This window comes from Zootoca vivipara, chromosome 15 (assembly GCF_965207765.1).
Source record: "Zootoca vivipara chromosome 15, rZooViv2.hap1.1, whole genome shotgun sequence".
Classification (NCBI taxonomy): Eukaryota; Metazoa; Chordata; class Lepidosauria; order Squamata; family Lacertidae; genus Zootoca; species Zootoca vivipara.
Genome location: NC_142598.1, coordinates 3,068,984 through 3,085,153, shown reverse-complemented (window position 1 = coordinate 3,085,153; position 16,170 = coordinate 3,068,984). Strand labels below are relative to the sequence as shown.

General features: G+C 45.4%; 1 protein-coding gene across 1 annotated transcript; it reads left to right on the top strand.

Moving 5' to 3' along the window:
- The first annotated feature begins 936 nt into the window (after positions 1 to 936).
- On the top strand, positions 937 to 8,647 carry LOC118097789 (blue-sensitive opsin-like). Its single transcript, XM_035141025.2, has 5 exons — positions 937 to 1,324; positions 1,675 to 1,843; positions 2,098 to 2,263; positions 6,293 to 6,532; positions 8,079 to 8,647. Exons 1-5 carry the CDS (start codon positions 937 to 939, stop codon positions 8,205 to 8,207), a joined length of 1,092 nt encoding a protein of 363 aa, XP_034996916.1. The 3' UTR covers positions 8,208 to 8,647.
- The last annotated feature ends 7,523 nt before the right edge of the window (positions 8,648 to 16,170 follow it).

Genomic DNA, 16,170 nt, shown 5'->3' with positions numbered 1-16,170 from the left:
AGTAGCACAAAGGTAAATAGTGGTGTTAACAGAGAAGTCATTCACATTGCATCCCATAAATTATTCTCTGTAAATAGCCTGAAAGCAGAAACATAGGTGTGACTTTAGCAGGGCTGTTGAGAGCAGCTGGAGTGCTAGTCTCAGATCTGGGAAAACCTCATAAGGTGAGTTAGAAATGGATCACACATTCCAGGTATTGGGTTGGGGTAGCAATGGGGAGGTTTGGTCTCATTGAAGTGCCTCAGTTCAAATGGAAGGAAGTTTGGATCTAGGATGACAAGGGACTGGCCTCTGCTGGTGGTGCCCAGTGAGGAAATAAGCACATTTTCTCCTCAAACTCTGCACCTCAGCTTCTTAGCTGGTCTTGTTATCTGACCTGCCCTCCTCCCCCTTTGAGTCGTTAATCGGGCTCCACCGTCCGATTAAGTACCTTCAAAGCGGCTTGTCAGGCAGCTAAGCTTGTCTTTCCTTGCCCCTTTGGCTACAACTGCTCTGCGGTCCTTGAGGATAAGCTTGGCTTAGCTGAGGCTTTCCAGCCTTAAGGACGATTAAGGAAGACAGGAATGCCGGGGGGTGGGGTGGGGGACAGATCACTTGTAGCTATGCAAGAAGAGACCTCAGGACCCCTCAGGTATAAAGGCAACCTGTACAGCCACACAGTGACTCATTACCCGCTCGCCATGGTACCCCGGGCCGTCCGGCTGCTTGTGACTCTGTCCTCGCAAAGGGATGTGAACTGAAGCCAGATTCCCTTTCTCTTTCTACCCCATCTCAAATAGCTGCCTCTCAACCTGCCTTTCCCACCCATTCCCAAGCAGGCCCTCTCTTTCAGTTTTCTCTGCTCAACCCATCCTACTTTGCACACACACACCCACTACCCTCTCAACTCCCCGGCCCCATAATTTCCATCTCATTGTCCCCACTGCAATCCCCACCATGCACAAAGCCCGATCTGACTCCCAGGATGACCTCCCGGAAGATTTCTTCATCCCAGTGCCCTTGGATGTTGCCAACATCACAACTCTAAGTCCTTTTCTGGTACCTCAGACTCACCTTGGTAGTCCAGGCCTCTTTATGAGCATGGCTGCCTTCATGTTCGTGTTGATTGTACTTGGGGTACCCATCAACGTCCTCACCATCTTCTGCACTTTCAAGTACAAGAAGCTCCGCTCCCACCTCAACTACATCTTGGTCAACCTTGCCGTGTCAAACCTGGTGGTGGTCTGCGTTGGATCTACCACTGCCTTCTACAGCTTCGCCCAGATGTACTTCATCATGGGCCCTCTTGCATGCAAGATAGAGGGCTTTGCTGCCACATTGGGGGGTAAGCAATTTTTTTTTTTAAATGGAGCTTAGTAGCATTGGCAAGAATGAGAAGGATGAGTGGGAGGATGAGAGAGCAAGAAGACACAAGACTGGGAAAGCTGAAGGATTGTAAGGGATGAGTATGTGGGGATATCTGAGGATTTCAGGGTACTGTGAAGTGACATTGTCAGTTAGCAAGCCAGAGGCAGCTTGAATAAGAGAAAACGCACATTGTGAATAAGACAGCAGGGATTGAGGTTGGGGAAAGCAAGGAATTTGTATGTGGCTGTTTTCTGCATCTGCATTTCCATATGCATAGGGGGCTGACTAGACAATCCTGTCCTCTCTTTTTTTGTTACTCCCAACCAGGCATGGTGAGCCTATGGTCCCTGGCAGTTGTGGCCTTCGAACGATACTTGGTCATTTGCAAGCCTCTGGGAAACTTCACCTTCAGAGGCACCCATGCCATTGTTGGTTGCATCATAACCTGGATCTGTGGCTTGGTGGCTTCAGTCCCACCCCTGTTTGGCTGGAGCAGGTATGTGCTGAAGAATAAGATTATGTCAGGGACGGGAAGACTGAGCTGAGATAATGGGAGTGGAGGCAGTCTGGGTTAAAGCACTAAGACGGAAATTTATACCTTACGTGGATTTGAGTTATGTACAGTTCCCCCCACTTCTGCCCAAGGTACCTCACCAGTTCTTTGCCATGCTTAATGTATTTAGGGTACAATTAATGCCACCCTCTGCTATTAGTGGAAAACTATTGCTGAAAAGTGTTTAACTTCCTTAGGTATATTCCTGAGGGGCTGCAGTGCTCGTGTGGTCCTGATTGGTATACAACGAACAACAAGTGGAACAATGAATCTTACGTCATATTCCTCTTCTCCTTCTGCTTTGGAGTGCCCCTCTCTGTTATCATCTTTTCTTATGGTCGTCTTCTTGTAACCCTGCGCGCAGTGAGTACTACCTCTTTCCTCCCTTCTGCTCCCCTCTGATGAGACACAGCAGCAAGGAAAGGTAGCATACAGCACCACCATCAGTGTGAAAATCTGCTCAGGTGTGTAACTGTCCAAACTGAAGAGGAGTGTCTAGATAGGGATGGGTAAGAACAGGTGAAGCAGCCGTGGAATGCCTCAGTCCACCATATCCAGTATTGTTAATTCCAACCAGCATTGGCTCTTTCCAGTCTTGTTGCCAGATATCCTTTTTATGGGAGAAGCCAAAGATCCAACATGGGACCTTCTATATCATGGGTAGGCAAACTAAGGCCCGGGGGCTGGATCCAGCCCAATCGCCTTCTAAATCCGGCCCACAGACAGTCTGGGAATCAGCGTGGCCAGATGGGCAGGGTATAAAGAATGAATTATTGTTGTTGTTGTTGTTGTTGTTGTTTAGTCGTTTAGTCGTGTCTGACTCTTCATTGTTTATTATTATTATTATTATTATTATTATTATTATTATTATTATTAGTTTTTACATGAGTAGAATGTGTCCTTTTATTTAAAATGCATCTCTGGGCTATTTGTGGGGCATAGGAATTCGTTCTTTTCTCTCTCTCTTTTTCAAAATATAGTCCTGCCCCCCACAAGGTCTGACGGACAGTGGACCGGCCCCCTGCTGAAATAGTTTGCTGACCCCTGTTCTATATTAAAAGCAAGTGCGGCACCCCTTTGGCCTGCTTCCCCACAGGGAAGCTCTGGTGGACTACAACCTCTGATTGGAAGGGGATTTGAACTCATGTCTGTTGTTTCCTGAGGTGACATTTCCTTGACCTCCATGCTACACACTCAGGTTAATGTAAAATTCTGTAGGTACCACATGCCTAAGGCATAGCTGCCAAGTTTTCCCTTTTCTCGCGAGGAAGCCTATTCAGCATAAGGCAAAATCCCTTTAAAAAAGGGATAACTTGGCAGCTATGGCCTAAGGGCCAAATGAGATGTGATATTAAATGTGTGGATGCACGTAACAGGTCTAGTTAATGGTCAGTATCCAACAAATACATTCCATCAGCCATCAGTGTAAGGATTTACACTTGCACAGTGGAACTTTCTCCCCCTCTCCTTCCCGCATGCAGTCCTTAGCTTCCCAAAATCTGCTCCAGAGGATTGGGGGAACCCCTAGAACAGATTTAAGATGCACATGAGAGGAGGGGAGGGGGAGAAAGCTCCGTTGCACAAACACAAATACAGTGGTACCTCGGTTTATGAACACAATTGGTTCCGGAAGTCTGTTCATAAACTGAAGCGTTCATAAACTGAAGCAAACTTTCCCACTGAAAGTAATGGAAAGTGGATTAATCCGTTCCAGACGGGTCCGCGGAGTACTCAACCTGAAACATACTTAACCCGAAGCATGGGTGTAATTGGTTCCGGAAGTCTGTTCATAAACTGAAGCGTTCATAAACTGAAGTGAACTTTCCCATTGAAAGTAATGGAAAGTGAATTAATCCGTTCCAGATGGGTCCGCGACGTTCATAAACCGAAAATTCGAAAAACCGAGGTGTTCATAAACCGAAGTTCCACTGTACTTGAACTGGCAGTGCACTTACTTTGTGCCATGCTGGATACAACTGAATAGCTTTAAATAACTGTCACCAGGGAGCCAAATAAGGATTGGTACTACATCATACAAATAGGCAACGTAAGCCATCTGCCCTGCTTCTGCAATCCTAATGGAAATGTCCCTGACTGATACTCCCCCTTGAGTGGAGAAAAGAAGTCATTGGGACTGTTGTGGGGGGAGAAGGATTATGTCCAAAAAAGGCCAGACATAGGGCATCTCCAGACATTCTTTTCATTGTGCATTCATGAAGCATTGCACACATGATTATATTGGGGTGGTTATATGCAAACTTGATGGATGGATTGATTGCTTCTCCAGAGTGGGCTACAGCAATTTAGATATACAATATTAAAAACATATCCCAGGGCAGCTCTCAGCAATTTAAATATATATTATTAACAGTGGTTTTAAACAAATTACAGTCACAAGAATGGTATGGGGCCTAAAATATATATATCCCCAGTGTCAAAGGCCACAGTAATATGCATCTTCAGCATGCAACACAACCTACAGAGATGGGACCGCCTCTCCTAGTATGCCCCGTGGAGGACCTTAAGGTCCATAAATAGTAACACTCTAGATGTCCCTGGGCCCTAAGGAAGTCAGATTAGCCTCAACAAGAACCAGGGCCTTTTCAACACTGGCTCCGGCCTGGTGGAACGCTCTGTCTCCTGAGACCAGGGCCCTGCGGGATCTGAGTTCTTTCCGCAGGGCCTGTGAGACAGAGTTGTTCCATCTGGCCTTTGGCTTCGAATCAACTTGATCCCCTCCCTCTCTTTCCTTTTTCCTTCTGTGATGGAACCCCTATTTGGGGACTCCCCTGGCCTTTTTCTGGCCCACGTAGGACCAGTCTGGATAGTTGGCCTTGGTGAAGATTTGACGTTTTCTCCCCACAGATAGTTTTGATCTGAGCTTCCACTGAAATGAGGCTGCATTTTAAGTTGTATTTTAATCCTGTTTTTAAGTTGTATTTTAATCAATTGTTTTTATACCTGGTGTTAGCCGCCCTGAGCCCGGTCTTGGCTGGGGAGGGTGGGGTATAAATAAATTACTACTACTACTACTACTACTACTACACAAGGAAGGTGCCAAATGCACCTTTGTGGGCTGGAAATCCCACACCTTAGGGGCTACCACAGTGAATGCCCTGAACTTCTGAGGGTGGTGCAACTACTTCTGCTTATACACACCAACTTACGAAGCAGATTGAGGGGACTGGTGTGTGTGATGTCACATGCCTGCGCTCGTCAAGTGGCGTGCACCGAGTGTCCCAAAGACCAGCTTCTCCTCCCCCTCCTGCGGCTGCCAGGGGAAGAGGCCCCGGCTCCTGCCAACTGTTGCGGCTTGTGCTGTGCACACTGAGCAATACTTTTCAAGCACGGCATCAACAGATTCGGCTGCAATGGCAGCTGTACATGTGTGTTGAGTTGCATGTGCATACTTTCATGCACTGCACACATATGAAGGCATACCAGTGTGTACAAATCTGTGTACAGATGTACAAAGATGCACAGATCCTGCCATCAATCTTCTAAACCAGCACTTCCCAAACTTACAATGATCACATACCCCTTATGAGAGCTTAGTCTCACCAACATACCCCTTTCGGGTGAAGATAATTTGGTGTTAGTTTTAATAATGCTATTTTATCTTTGAATTGTCTGCTGCAGCTAAAAATCAATGTTAAAGTAACATTAAAATTTCTGTTTGCATACTTCTAGGGGTACATGTATTGTGCTTTAAGGAATTGCTCCCCCCTGTACCAGCTAATGCAGAAAGTGCAATGAAGAAAATATGAAAGAACTGAAAGGAGTAGGAAGAAGAATTAATATTTGTTTTGGGAGTAAAAATATGGGAGGAGTCCCATTCATTTCAGTGAGGTTTGTAGAGAAGAGCTGCTCAGTGGATTACTATGTTCCATATCAACTAGGAGGTAGGGTAAGAAAATAATGGATTTGCACTGAAGATTTTTAGGCCGAATGTTAGGGAACTCATAAGAGCACAAGCAGTGATAGCTGTAGAACCTCTGATCATGGAAGCTTTAAATAAAAGGTAGAATGACATCACTTGGTAATGCTCTACGGAGGAAAAACCAGGTTTCAGTCAGATAAACCACAAGGTCCCTCCCAATGTAGTGGTTCTTAGCTAGGACCTTGCATTCAGAAATCTGCTCCATGGGTACTAGGCTCCACCATTAGAGACAGAGGTTGTGGTGATAAGCATATCCAGTGTTTTATTACAGCAGATTGAACCCCCTTCACCCATTCAGGTAGTGCATTTGCTCACTGTAGACCTAATCAATACACCAGTTCCTGTGCTACAGTTTCTTTCTCCATCAATATGGCAACCCTGTACTGTGTGCAATCTGCCGCCTGGGCTTCAGTTATTCTCACTCATGGTTAATCATCTCCCCACCTCATCAGGTTGCCAAGCAGCAGGAGCAGTCAGCCACCACACAGAAGGCTGAGAGAGAGGTGACCAAGATGGTAGTGGTGATGGTGATGGGCTTCCTGGTATGCTGGCTTCCATACGCCTCCTTTGCATTGTGGGTAGTGAGCCACCGTGGAGAACCTTTTGATGTTCGCCTGGCCTCCATCCCCTCTGTCTTCTCCAAGGCCTCCTCTGTTTATAACCCTGTCATCTATGTCTTCATGAACAAGCAGGTTAGCACGAGAAACATCTATAACCAAGCTGGTCTGAGTAGAAAGAGAGAGTGGCACATTTACCCCTGAAGGACCAGGTACACAGCCTGGGAGTCATTTTGGACTCACAGCTGTCCATGGGGCAGCTGTCTACCAGCTTCACGTGGAACACAATTCTGTGTCCAAGGCAGCTGTCTACCAGCTTCACGTGGAACGCAAGCTGAGACCCTACCTGCCCGCAGACTGTCTTGCCCGAGTGGTGCATGCTCTGGTTATCTCCCTGCAATGCGCTCTACGTGGGGCTACCTTTGAAGGTGACCCGGAAACTACAACTAACCCAGAATGCGGCAGCTAGACTGGTGACTGGGAGTGGCCACCAAGACCATATAATACCGGTCATGAGAGACCTACATTGGCTCCCAGAACGTTTCCGAGCACAATTCAAAGTGTTGGTGCTGACCTGTCAAACCATAAAGGGTCTTGCCCCAGTATACCTGAAGGAGCGTCTCCACCCCCATCATTCAGCCCGGAAACTGAGGTCCACCTCCAATGGCCTTCTGGCGGTTCCCTCATTGTGAGAAGTGAGCTTACAGGGAACCAGACAGAGGACCTTCTCACCAATAGCACCCACCCTGTGGAATGCCCTCCCATCAGATGTCAAGGAAATAAACAACTCTCTGAATGTTAGAAGACATCTGAAGGCAGCCCTGTTTAGGGAAGTTTTTAATGTTTGATATTTTATCATGTTTTTAATATTCTGTTGGGAGCTGCCCAGAGTGGCTGGGGAAACCTAGCCAGATGGGCAGGGTATTATTATTATTATTATTATTATTATCATTATCATTATCATTATTATTATTATTATCCCATACCTCTTGCATGCTCTATTGGATTTCCCTGGGATCATTTAGGGCTCTGGCAATCTCTCCTCACTGCCCTGAATGTTCACTCATGCCCCCTTTGACCAGGACTTCACGCAAAGAGTATAAAATACCTCACTTGGCTTACATGTCAACATTTCTTCCTGATCTTATCAAGGACTCTGGTATCGTCTCAGTGCCCCTCTTTCAAATTAGCTGCCTTACGGAGTATGCATAGCAGTACATGTATTTGGAGACATTTCCATTTTGAAGAGAGCGTTGTGATTTTCACGCTGAACTTGGGGAGCACCCTATGGTTCCCTGCTAGGTTGTCCCTAAAATGTCAGTAACAGTGGACAATGAGAAGGTCAGTAATTGTTGAGAAGTTTCTCTGAAAGATGGCTTCTGCACCACTGTCTGTCTTTGCCTGCAATGTGTAGCCACAGAATAATGTTAGGCAGGCATGGTTCAGGGTTGCGCTGTGAGAGGGGCACTGTTGTGATGGAACAGGTCTGGCAAATGTGTCACAATCCTCTGCAATGTGCAGAGGTTCCTTGGCAGATGAACAGATGTGAACAGGCTTCCCTTAAGTTTGAACCCTGGCATTCAGCACTGAACCTCTCTCGTATGGACTAGGGCTCAGAAAACAGTTATGTCCTTCCCTAGGGCTTTGACATCCCTGCTAATGAACCCTCTTTCCCTTTCAGTTTCGGTCCTGCATGCTGAAGCTTGTCTTCTGTGGCAAAAGCCCCTTTGGTGAGGAGGAGGATGTTTCGGGTTCCTCCCAGGCAACCCAGGTCTCATCGGTGTCTTCCAGCCAGGTGTCACCAGCGTAACCATGAGCAATGCCCACACCACCCACTCTACCTCCAGGGAACTCTCCTACTGTATGCAGCAACACCCTTTGCCCTGCACAGCAGGATGCGCCCAATGTGTGCATTACTCCTGCAAGGGCCCCATTGCAGTTCCACTTCTACAATCCAGCATTTGGTTTCTGTACAGGGCACTCACATTACATACCCCAACCGGCATTGCTCCACCCGTCTGTACAATTAATGTTGCACTACAAACAGTTGCTGTGCTCCTGGACTGCTCTTCCTGTCCCACTGAGGTCAGCAAGGTTATTGGACACGCTGAAAAGCTATGGATGGCAATCAGGGGAGTCACTACCAGCTGCTGCAGAACAGTCAAGTCCCTCGCCTTGTGGAAGTGACATCTGGCTGGTCCAGCCTTCCTTGTCTCTGCCACTGCAGGCAAATCTGTTAAAAGAAGAGCATCTGGGTTATATGTGAATGTCTTTCTCAGCTCTGGTTTACATGCATTAGGAATTGGGTGGGCTCTGAACTGTTAGCTTGACAAATTGCGGTGCATATACTCATTTACTTCCACCTCCATCAGAGAACAGTCCCTTCTTACCAGCACCAGATCTGGCACATCTGGCCACTGGTGCCTCCGTAGTAGATCCCGATTTGGAGGAGGGAAATTTTTATCCTCTAGTAAAATTGCAAGTCAACGTTCCCTTTCTCTTCTTCCTCCATATTTCATTACCTCCAGCAGGAGGCAGCAAAAATGTATGTCAATGCTTGGAGATCGTAGGTCTGATAACCCTCAAAGCAGAACACAACAGGAGCCCACAGATGAGCTTTGTGTTCAAGGCAACCCTAAACCTCTGAATGCAAACAGTTTTGCAAGGCACGGATCGCTAAAATTGCCTGATGACTTCCAATGCCAGAGATAGGTTACTGGGCTCTGTGGACCATTCCTCCTGAATTCCTTCCATTAACACAATGACTCATTGGGGATTTCAGAATCAGCATGTCAGAAGACACAAAACCAGTTAACAATTACCTCTTGAGAAGTTCCTGTCTAATATATATATTTAAACTTTCCATTAAAAAGGATGGGGACTTAACAACCCCTCATAGCAGGTTATGTGAGTACTGAGGAGTTATTTCACAGGGCTGTCATGTCATTATGAGATACAGTGGTACCTCTACTTATGAATTTAATGCGTTCCAAACGCACATTCGTATGTCGAAAAAAATTGTAAGTCGAATCCCATAGGAATGCATTGGGAGAAAAAAAATCGTAAGTCGAAGCAACCCTATCTAAAAATTCGAAACTGCATCCAAGATGGCGGACGGAGCTCCGTTCGTAAGTAGAAACATTTGTAAGTAGAGTTATTCGTAAGTAGAGGTACCACTGTATAGCTAGTCCTTATCGTTAAGTTTTCAGAAAAGCAATTGACTGCACCTTAGGCCACAAAAGTAAGAGCCAAAAGTGCTTTGAACATGTTAACATATTCAAAGCACTTTACATACATTATCTCAATCGTAACACCAACCGCATAAGGCAGTTTGGTATTATGGTATTATGAAGAAGAGCTGATCAACATGGTTTTGCCTAAGGATACCTGGTAAGTTCATAGCTAAATCAAGATTTGAAAACTGGGAACATCCTGACATATAGTGTATGTTCTAAACAAATAGTAAGGGCAAGGAATAAAACAAGGTAAAAAAACCCTCATAACTTACTCTTTTAGAATGCCTCATGACTTCATGTGATCTCCAATACTTTGAGTTTCTGGGGATGGATAAGTTACCAGTACTTTTCCCTCTGCTCTTTACCTGTCATCCCCTCATGCCAATGCCAGGGTAGAAAAGAGAGAGAGAGAGAGCAAGCGAGCAACAGGACTCATTAGGGAATAAAAGTGAAGGCAGTCTATAGAGCTTGTGGGGGCCAATCATGCCCCACATAGCCTTGTTATGGTATATATGCATTTCACTTCAGCCTGCTGATAGCAGTAGCTTAAGGGGGCTGTCATGAAAGGTAAAGGGGTCAGGGGCTACCTGCCTTCCCTATAATTTGCACTGAGCAACAACCATCTGCACTAGATAAACCTGGCTGATAGGCTTCAAACTTCACCTCTGCTGTGCAGCCCCCCTTTAGCAAACCCAAGAAGCAGACAGTCATTGCAGGGCAATGGTGGTTGCATTTTGTAAATATCCAATAACCCCTCAAAATCCACCCACATCTCTGTAATTCCCTTCTCTCTTCATGATTATCACCTTGTAAACTGAATACCTCTCTCCCCAGTCTCTCCCAGTTACATGAATAAATACAATGGAGATGCAACTTTGGAATCCACTGTGATGGCTGATTGTTTGCTAGAGAAATGCCCATTGCATACCCCACCTTTTCCTTTCTCTATACATCTGTTGTGTGCCACCCTGTGCCCTGCCACATGTCCCCAGGATGCACATGAAATAAGTGCATCCTTAGGACAGATACTTTCACTCTAGCCTGTTAAAGCAAGGAAAACCTGAATTTCCCTATGGAACAATGTATAAAATTGTTTATAACTCTTGCCTCTCTGCATTGTGGGAAATCCTTCATAATCCCCTTGCCTGAGATCACATAGGCAGATAGCCACCAGGGGAAGTTCTTGAATCTGCCAGTGTTTGCCCAGATGCTCTGCACAGAGGATGCCTGGGGAGCATCCTGATTGTCTTATTAAATGCAAATGCTTTGTGTAAACTGTGTCTGGAACCATGTAAAACTTTCTGATACTCAGAAATGTCACACCTTGGCCTGCCTGAGTCACTGTAACCCCACCTTATTGTGATTTATTTCTGACTTTTCGGAAAGGAGATGCAAATCTTTAAGAAGAGATGCTTTTGCTCTGTTCTGGGTCCTTCACCTCCTGACCGGGGGGGGGGGGATGACGCCGCCGCTGTTGCAACAGATAATAAAAGATCAGCTTTGCTTTCACTGGATTTTCAGCCTCAACTTATTCATCTCTGACTGGTAATGAAATCGGGGAGTTGGACCATCGGAAGGTACCCCCTATTTTCTGGTAACAGTATGTGATGAGAAAGTCCCTATTTCTCCCCTTCTCTGAGTGATGGGGGCTGGGCTGTGTGGAAAAAACAGCAACCCGTCCAGGAAGGGCCTTGAATTCAAAACACAAGGAGCCTGTACATGGACAAGTTGCTAACGTGACTCTGGGAAAGGAGGATCCCTCGCCCAGCCCCTTCTGTTTCAAGCCTTGCCCTGGTGCCTTGCCCCCCTGAAGAGTGTCGGGCGCGCGGCCGAGTTCTGCTAGTAGTGAACTTTTTCTAACTGTAAATAGTTCAGAACTAGCGGAATTCCTGACGAGAGCCCAGGAAGCTGGGGGCAAGACCCAACTAAAAGAAGAGATTCATCACAGCATTACTCTTGGCAATTCTCGTTCTACAAGTCAGGATCCCAGATCTCTTACTGAATTACTGTTAAAGTAAACCACCAACCTAACAGTCCTCAAACAGATACTCTACCTCCCCATTCAGATTCCACTTAAAATCCACATGCTGGATCCACAGATACTTCTGATAACCGAAACCACAGAAATAGTATATTTGCGAACTTGCAGTCCCCCGCACTTTATCTAGCTCAGCCTCCTTCCCCCTCTCCAAAAAAGGACATGGCCCCCAAACTATAGAAAGTATACTTAGCTTTCCAACTGTAGGTTCTGCCAGGTTTCCGCAGCTGACAGAGGTACACGCATGTAGTTATACCCCACCATTAGATGTGGCACAAGAAACTGACAAAGCCAGAGAAGGTATATGGAGCAGTCAAAACCTTTGGCTGGGAAAACAAGATAATCAAGAGGTCTTCATGTGCAGTAAGATTATGAATAAAAAGCACCATACGGTGGAAAGAGGTGATGAGCTGCAGAGACCTCCACCATATGCAAAAGCTGGAGGGTGTTGCACATATACGATCTGAAGAGAAACCAGAGTATGCAATGTATTTTGTGTTTTGCAGCTGTGTGATTTGTGTTCATATTGTATTGTAATGGCCATTGGCTACAAACAATAAAATTGATTGATTGATTACACATATACATGCATACCACCAGAGTCTGCCAGGCACTTGTGGTCTCTATCCCTTGGTGGCTCACAAAAAAAGAGAGTACAACATCCCATAAGCAGCACCTTGAGCTGATTGATCAAAGGTGTCATGCAGGGAGGGGTGAGCCCAGTGCTTTTTTTCAGCTGGAACTCACTGGGACTCAAAATAAAAAAAAATCCTTCCAGTAGCACCTTAGAGACCAACTAAGTTTGTCATTGGTCTCTAAGGTGCTACTGGAAGGAATTTTTTTATTTTGTTTCGACTACGGCAGACCAACACGACTACCTACCTGTAACTAGATTACTAGAACTCAGTTTTGACACCTCTCAGGTGGGCACCATTGCCATTATAAGAGAACAAGGGAGGTGTTTGTGGCACCTCTTTTTCTAGAAAAAATAGCCCTGGGTGAGCCCCTCCCTCTTTCTTTCAAAGCACATGTGATTAATCATCAGGAGAACCTATATCTGAAGGCACAACAGGTAGCCACAGTAAATGCTGTTAAAATGCTTTGTTTTTTCATAATTTAATCACAAATATATCCAAGGAAAGACATTTTTTAATCTTCCCCTCCACACTAATATATATATGAAATGTCATCATTGAAGTAAAGTGCAATTGAACACACAAGAAAAACATTTTCATTGCATCCACCATGTTGCATCTTAGAAAGTAACCAAGGTCCTTCCACCCCAGTGCACAGTTGCCCAAGTCATTTAAATATGCCCCATGCACTGGCACATTCTGCAAATATAACTGAAACGCCCTTCCACCCAAAAACTCTACCCCAAAGTGCAAGCTTCAATGGTCCTCTCCTTAAATGTGACTGACCCTGACATCCATTCAACAACCCAAGGTACCTGTCAGAATCCGGTCCCTCCGGTGTGCCCCTGGCACTGCCTCCTGGACCTTTGCGGTGTGGCTCTTTCCACCTCAGCCTCCTAGGGCTCTGCCCCCTTTTCCGTGGCCAGGAGATTAAAGTTTCCAGTTTCCCTTAATCGGACTCCCCTGGAGTGACCCAAAAATCCCCTGGATTAGTTGGGGCCAAGGGGGTGGGTGTCACCTCCCATCAGCTGAGCAGCTTGGACTGAGTGAAGCTCACTGCAGTTTAAGGGGGGGGAGGATTAGGACAGGTGTGAGCCTACTGGCAAGTAGAGAAGGGGAGCCAGCGGGGTCACATGGTTAAAATGGGGATCGGGACAGAGCAAGGCATTTGGATGCCTGTAGGGAGCATCAAAATGGTACACACACCAGATGCAGTTCTCACTGAAATGAATAGAGCAGCTCTTTTATAGCTCCTGTTAATTTAAATTGGGCTTTCAATGGAGATGGAGCCCAGTCACTCAAAATAATGTTTCTTAATCCGCTGCTCAGAGTTCACATCCTGAAGCAGTGTTAAATATGGAAGCCAGAGACAGCTTCTTCCATTCAAAAATCCAGTAATCTAGTTCTTCCTGTACCACAAAAACATAAATAAGTTCTGGGTGATAAATCACAACGATACCATAGTCAACAAAAGAGTGGCAAATGCTGTAATGGGATGCAATCTCAAAAATGATAGAATGATCTCAATACGAATCCAAGGCAGACCTTTTAACATCACAGTAATCCAAGTTTATGCACCAACTACCAGTGCTGAAGAAAGTGAAATTGACCAATTCTATGAAGACTTACAACACCTTCTAGAAATAACACCAAAGAAGGATGTTCTTCTCATTACAGGGGATTGGAATGCTAAAGTAGGGAAGCAAGAGATAAAAGGAACAACTGGCAAGTTTGGCCTTGGAGTTTAAAATGAAGCAGGGCAAAGGCTAATAGAGTTCTGTCAAGAGAACAAGCTGGTAATCACGAATACTCTTTTCCAACAACACAAGAGACGACTCTACACATGGATATCACCAAATGGGCAGCATCGAAATCAGATTGATTATATTCTCTGCAGCCAAAGAAGGAGAAGCTCTATACAGTCAGCAAAAACAAGACCTGGAGCTGACTGTAACTCAGATCATCAGCTTCTTATAGCAAAATTCCAGCTTAAACTGAAGAAAGTAGGAAAAACCACTGGGCCAGTAAGATACAATCTAAATCAAATCCCTTATGAATACACAGTGGAAGTGAGGAACAGGTTTAAGGATTTAGATTTGGTGGACAGAGTGCCTGAAGAAATATGGACGGAGGCTCGTAACATTATAAAGGAGGCAGCAACGAAAACCATCCCAAGGAAAAGGAAATGCAAGAAAGCAAAATGGCCGTTCAACGAGGCCTTACAAATAGCGGGGGAGAGGAGGCAAGCAAAATGCAAGGGAGAAAGGGAAAGATACAGGAAACTGAATGCAGATTTCCAAAAAATAGCAAGGAGAGACAAGAGGGCCTTCTTAAACGAGCAACGCAAAGAAATAGAGGAAAACAATAGAATGGGGAAAACCAGAGATCTGTTCAAGAAAATTGGAGATATGAAAGGAACATTTCGTACAAAGATTACCATAATAAAGGACAAAAGTGGTAAGGACCTAACAGAAGCAGAAGACATCAAGAAGAGGTGGCAAGAATACACAGAGGAATTATACCAGAAAGATATGGAGGTCTCGTACACCCCAGGTGTGGTTGCTGACCTTGAGCCAGACATCTTGGAGAGTGAAGTCAAATGGGCCTTAGAAAGCACTGCTAATAACAAGGCCAGTGGAAGTGATGATATTCCAGCTGAACTATTTAAAATTTTAAAAGATGGTGCTGTTAAGGTGCTACACCCAATATGCCAGCAAGTTTGGAAAACTCAGCAATGGCCAGAGGATTGGAGAAGATCAGTCTACATCCCAATTCCAAAGAAGGGTAGTGCCAAAGAATGCTCCAACTACCGCACAATTGTGCTCATTTCACACGCTAGCAAGGTTATGCTTAAAATTCTACAAGGCAGGCTTAGGCAGTATGTGGACCGAGAACTCCCAGAAGTGCAAGCTGGATTTCGAAGGGGCAGAGGAACCAGAGACCAAATAGCAAACATGCGCTGGATTCTGGAGAAAGCTAGAGAGTTCCAGAAAAACGTCTACTTCTGCTTCATTGACTATGCAAAAGCCTTTGACTGTGTTGACCACAGCAAACTATGGCAAGTTCTTAAAGAAATGGGAGTGCCTGATTACCTCATCTGTCTCCTGAGAAATCTCTATGTGGGACAAGAAGCTACAGTTAGAACTGGATATGGAACAACTGAGTGGTTCAAAATTGGGAAAGGAGTACGACAAGGTTGTATATTGTCTCCCTGCTTATTTAACTTATATGCAGAATTCATCATGCGAAAGGCTGGACTAGATGAATCCCAAGCCGGAATTAAGATTGCCGGAAGAAATATTAACAACCTCAGGTATGCAGATGACACAACCTTGATGGCAGAAAGTGAGGAGGAATTAAAGAACCTTTTAATGAGGGTGAAAGAGTATAGCGCAAAATATTGAGGGCACTAGGAGAAGGGGATGACAGAGGACGAGATGGTTGGACAGTTTGACCAAATTGCAGGAGGCAGTGGAAGACAGGAGTGCCTGGCGTGCTCTGGTCCATGGGGTCACGAAGTGTCGGACATGACTAAACGACTAAACAACATTTTTCATCAGATAAATGTTGGAGTGTATGGGGCATGAGCGTTCTCTTTAACTTCCTCATTCTTGTTCCCAAAACACTTTGCCAAAAAACACCTCTGTGTAAAAGGACAACTTTTTTCTGTTTGGCATCATGCCCACATTGCCCTAGCAACCTCCCCCTGGGTTACTGGTAGGTCTTTTGTTGTGTAGATGGCTTTTGTGATGGGTTAATGGCTGGGCCATAGTCTCCCTCTGCCCCTCTTTCTGGCTCAGCTTGTCAGCTCACCTTAATTCTCATGGGTTTGATTAAACCCCAGCACTTAGAGGGGGGAAACCT

Bases quoted from the DNA above. Each gene is read 5' to 3' on its own strand.
- LOC118097789 (XM_035141025.2), top strand. From the start codon at position 937: ATGCACAAAGCCCGATCTGACTCCCAGGATGACCTCCCGGAAGATTTC. The intron at 1,325-1,674 runs GTAAGCAATTTT...ACTCCCAACCAG, and splicing joins CTTTGCTGCCACATTGGGGG to GCATGGTGAGCCTATGGTCC. The intron at 2,264-6,292 runs GTGAGTACTACC...CCACCTCATCAG, and splicing joins TTCTTGTAACCCTGCGCGCA to GTTGCCAAGCAGCAGGAGCA.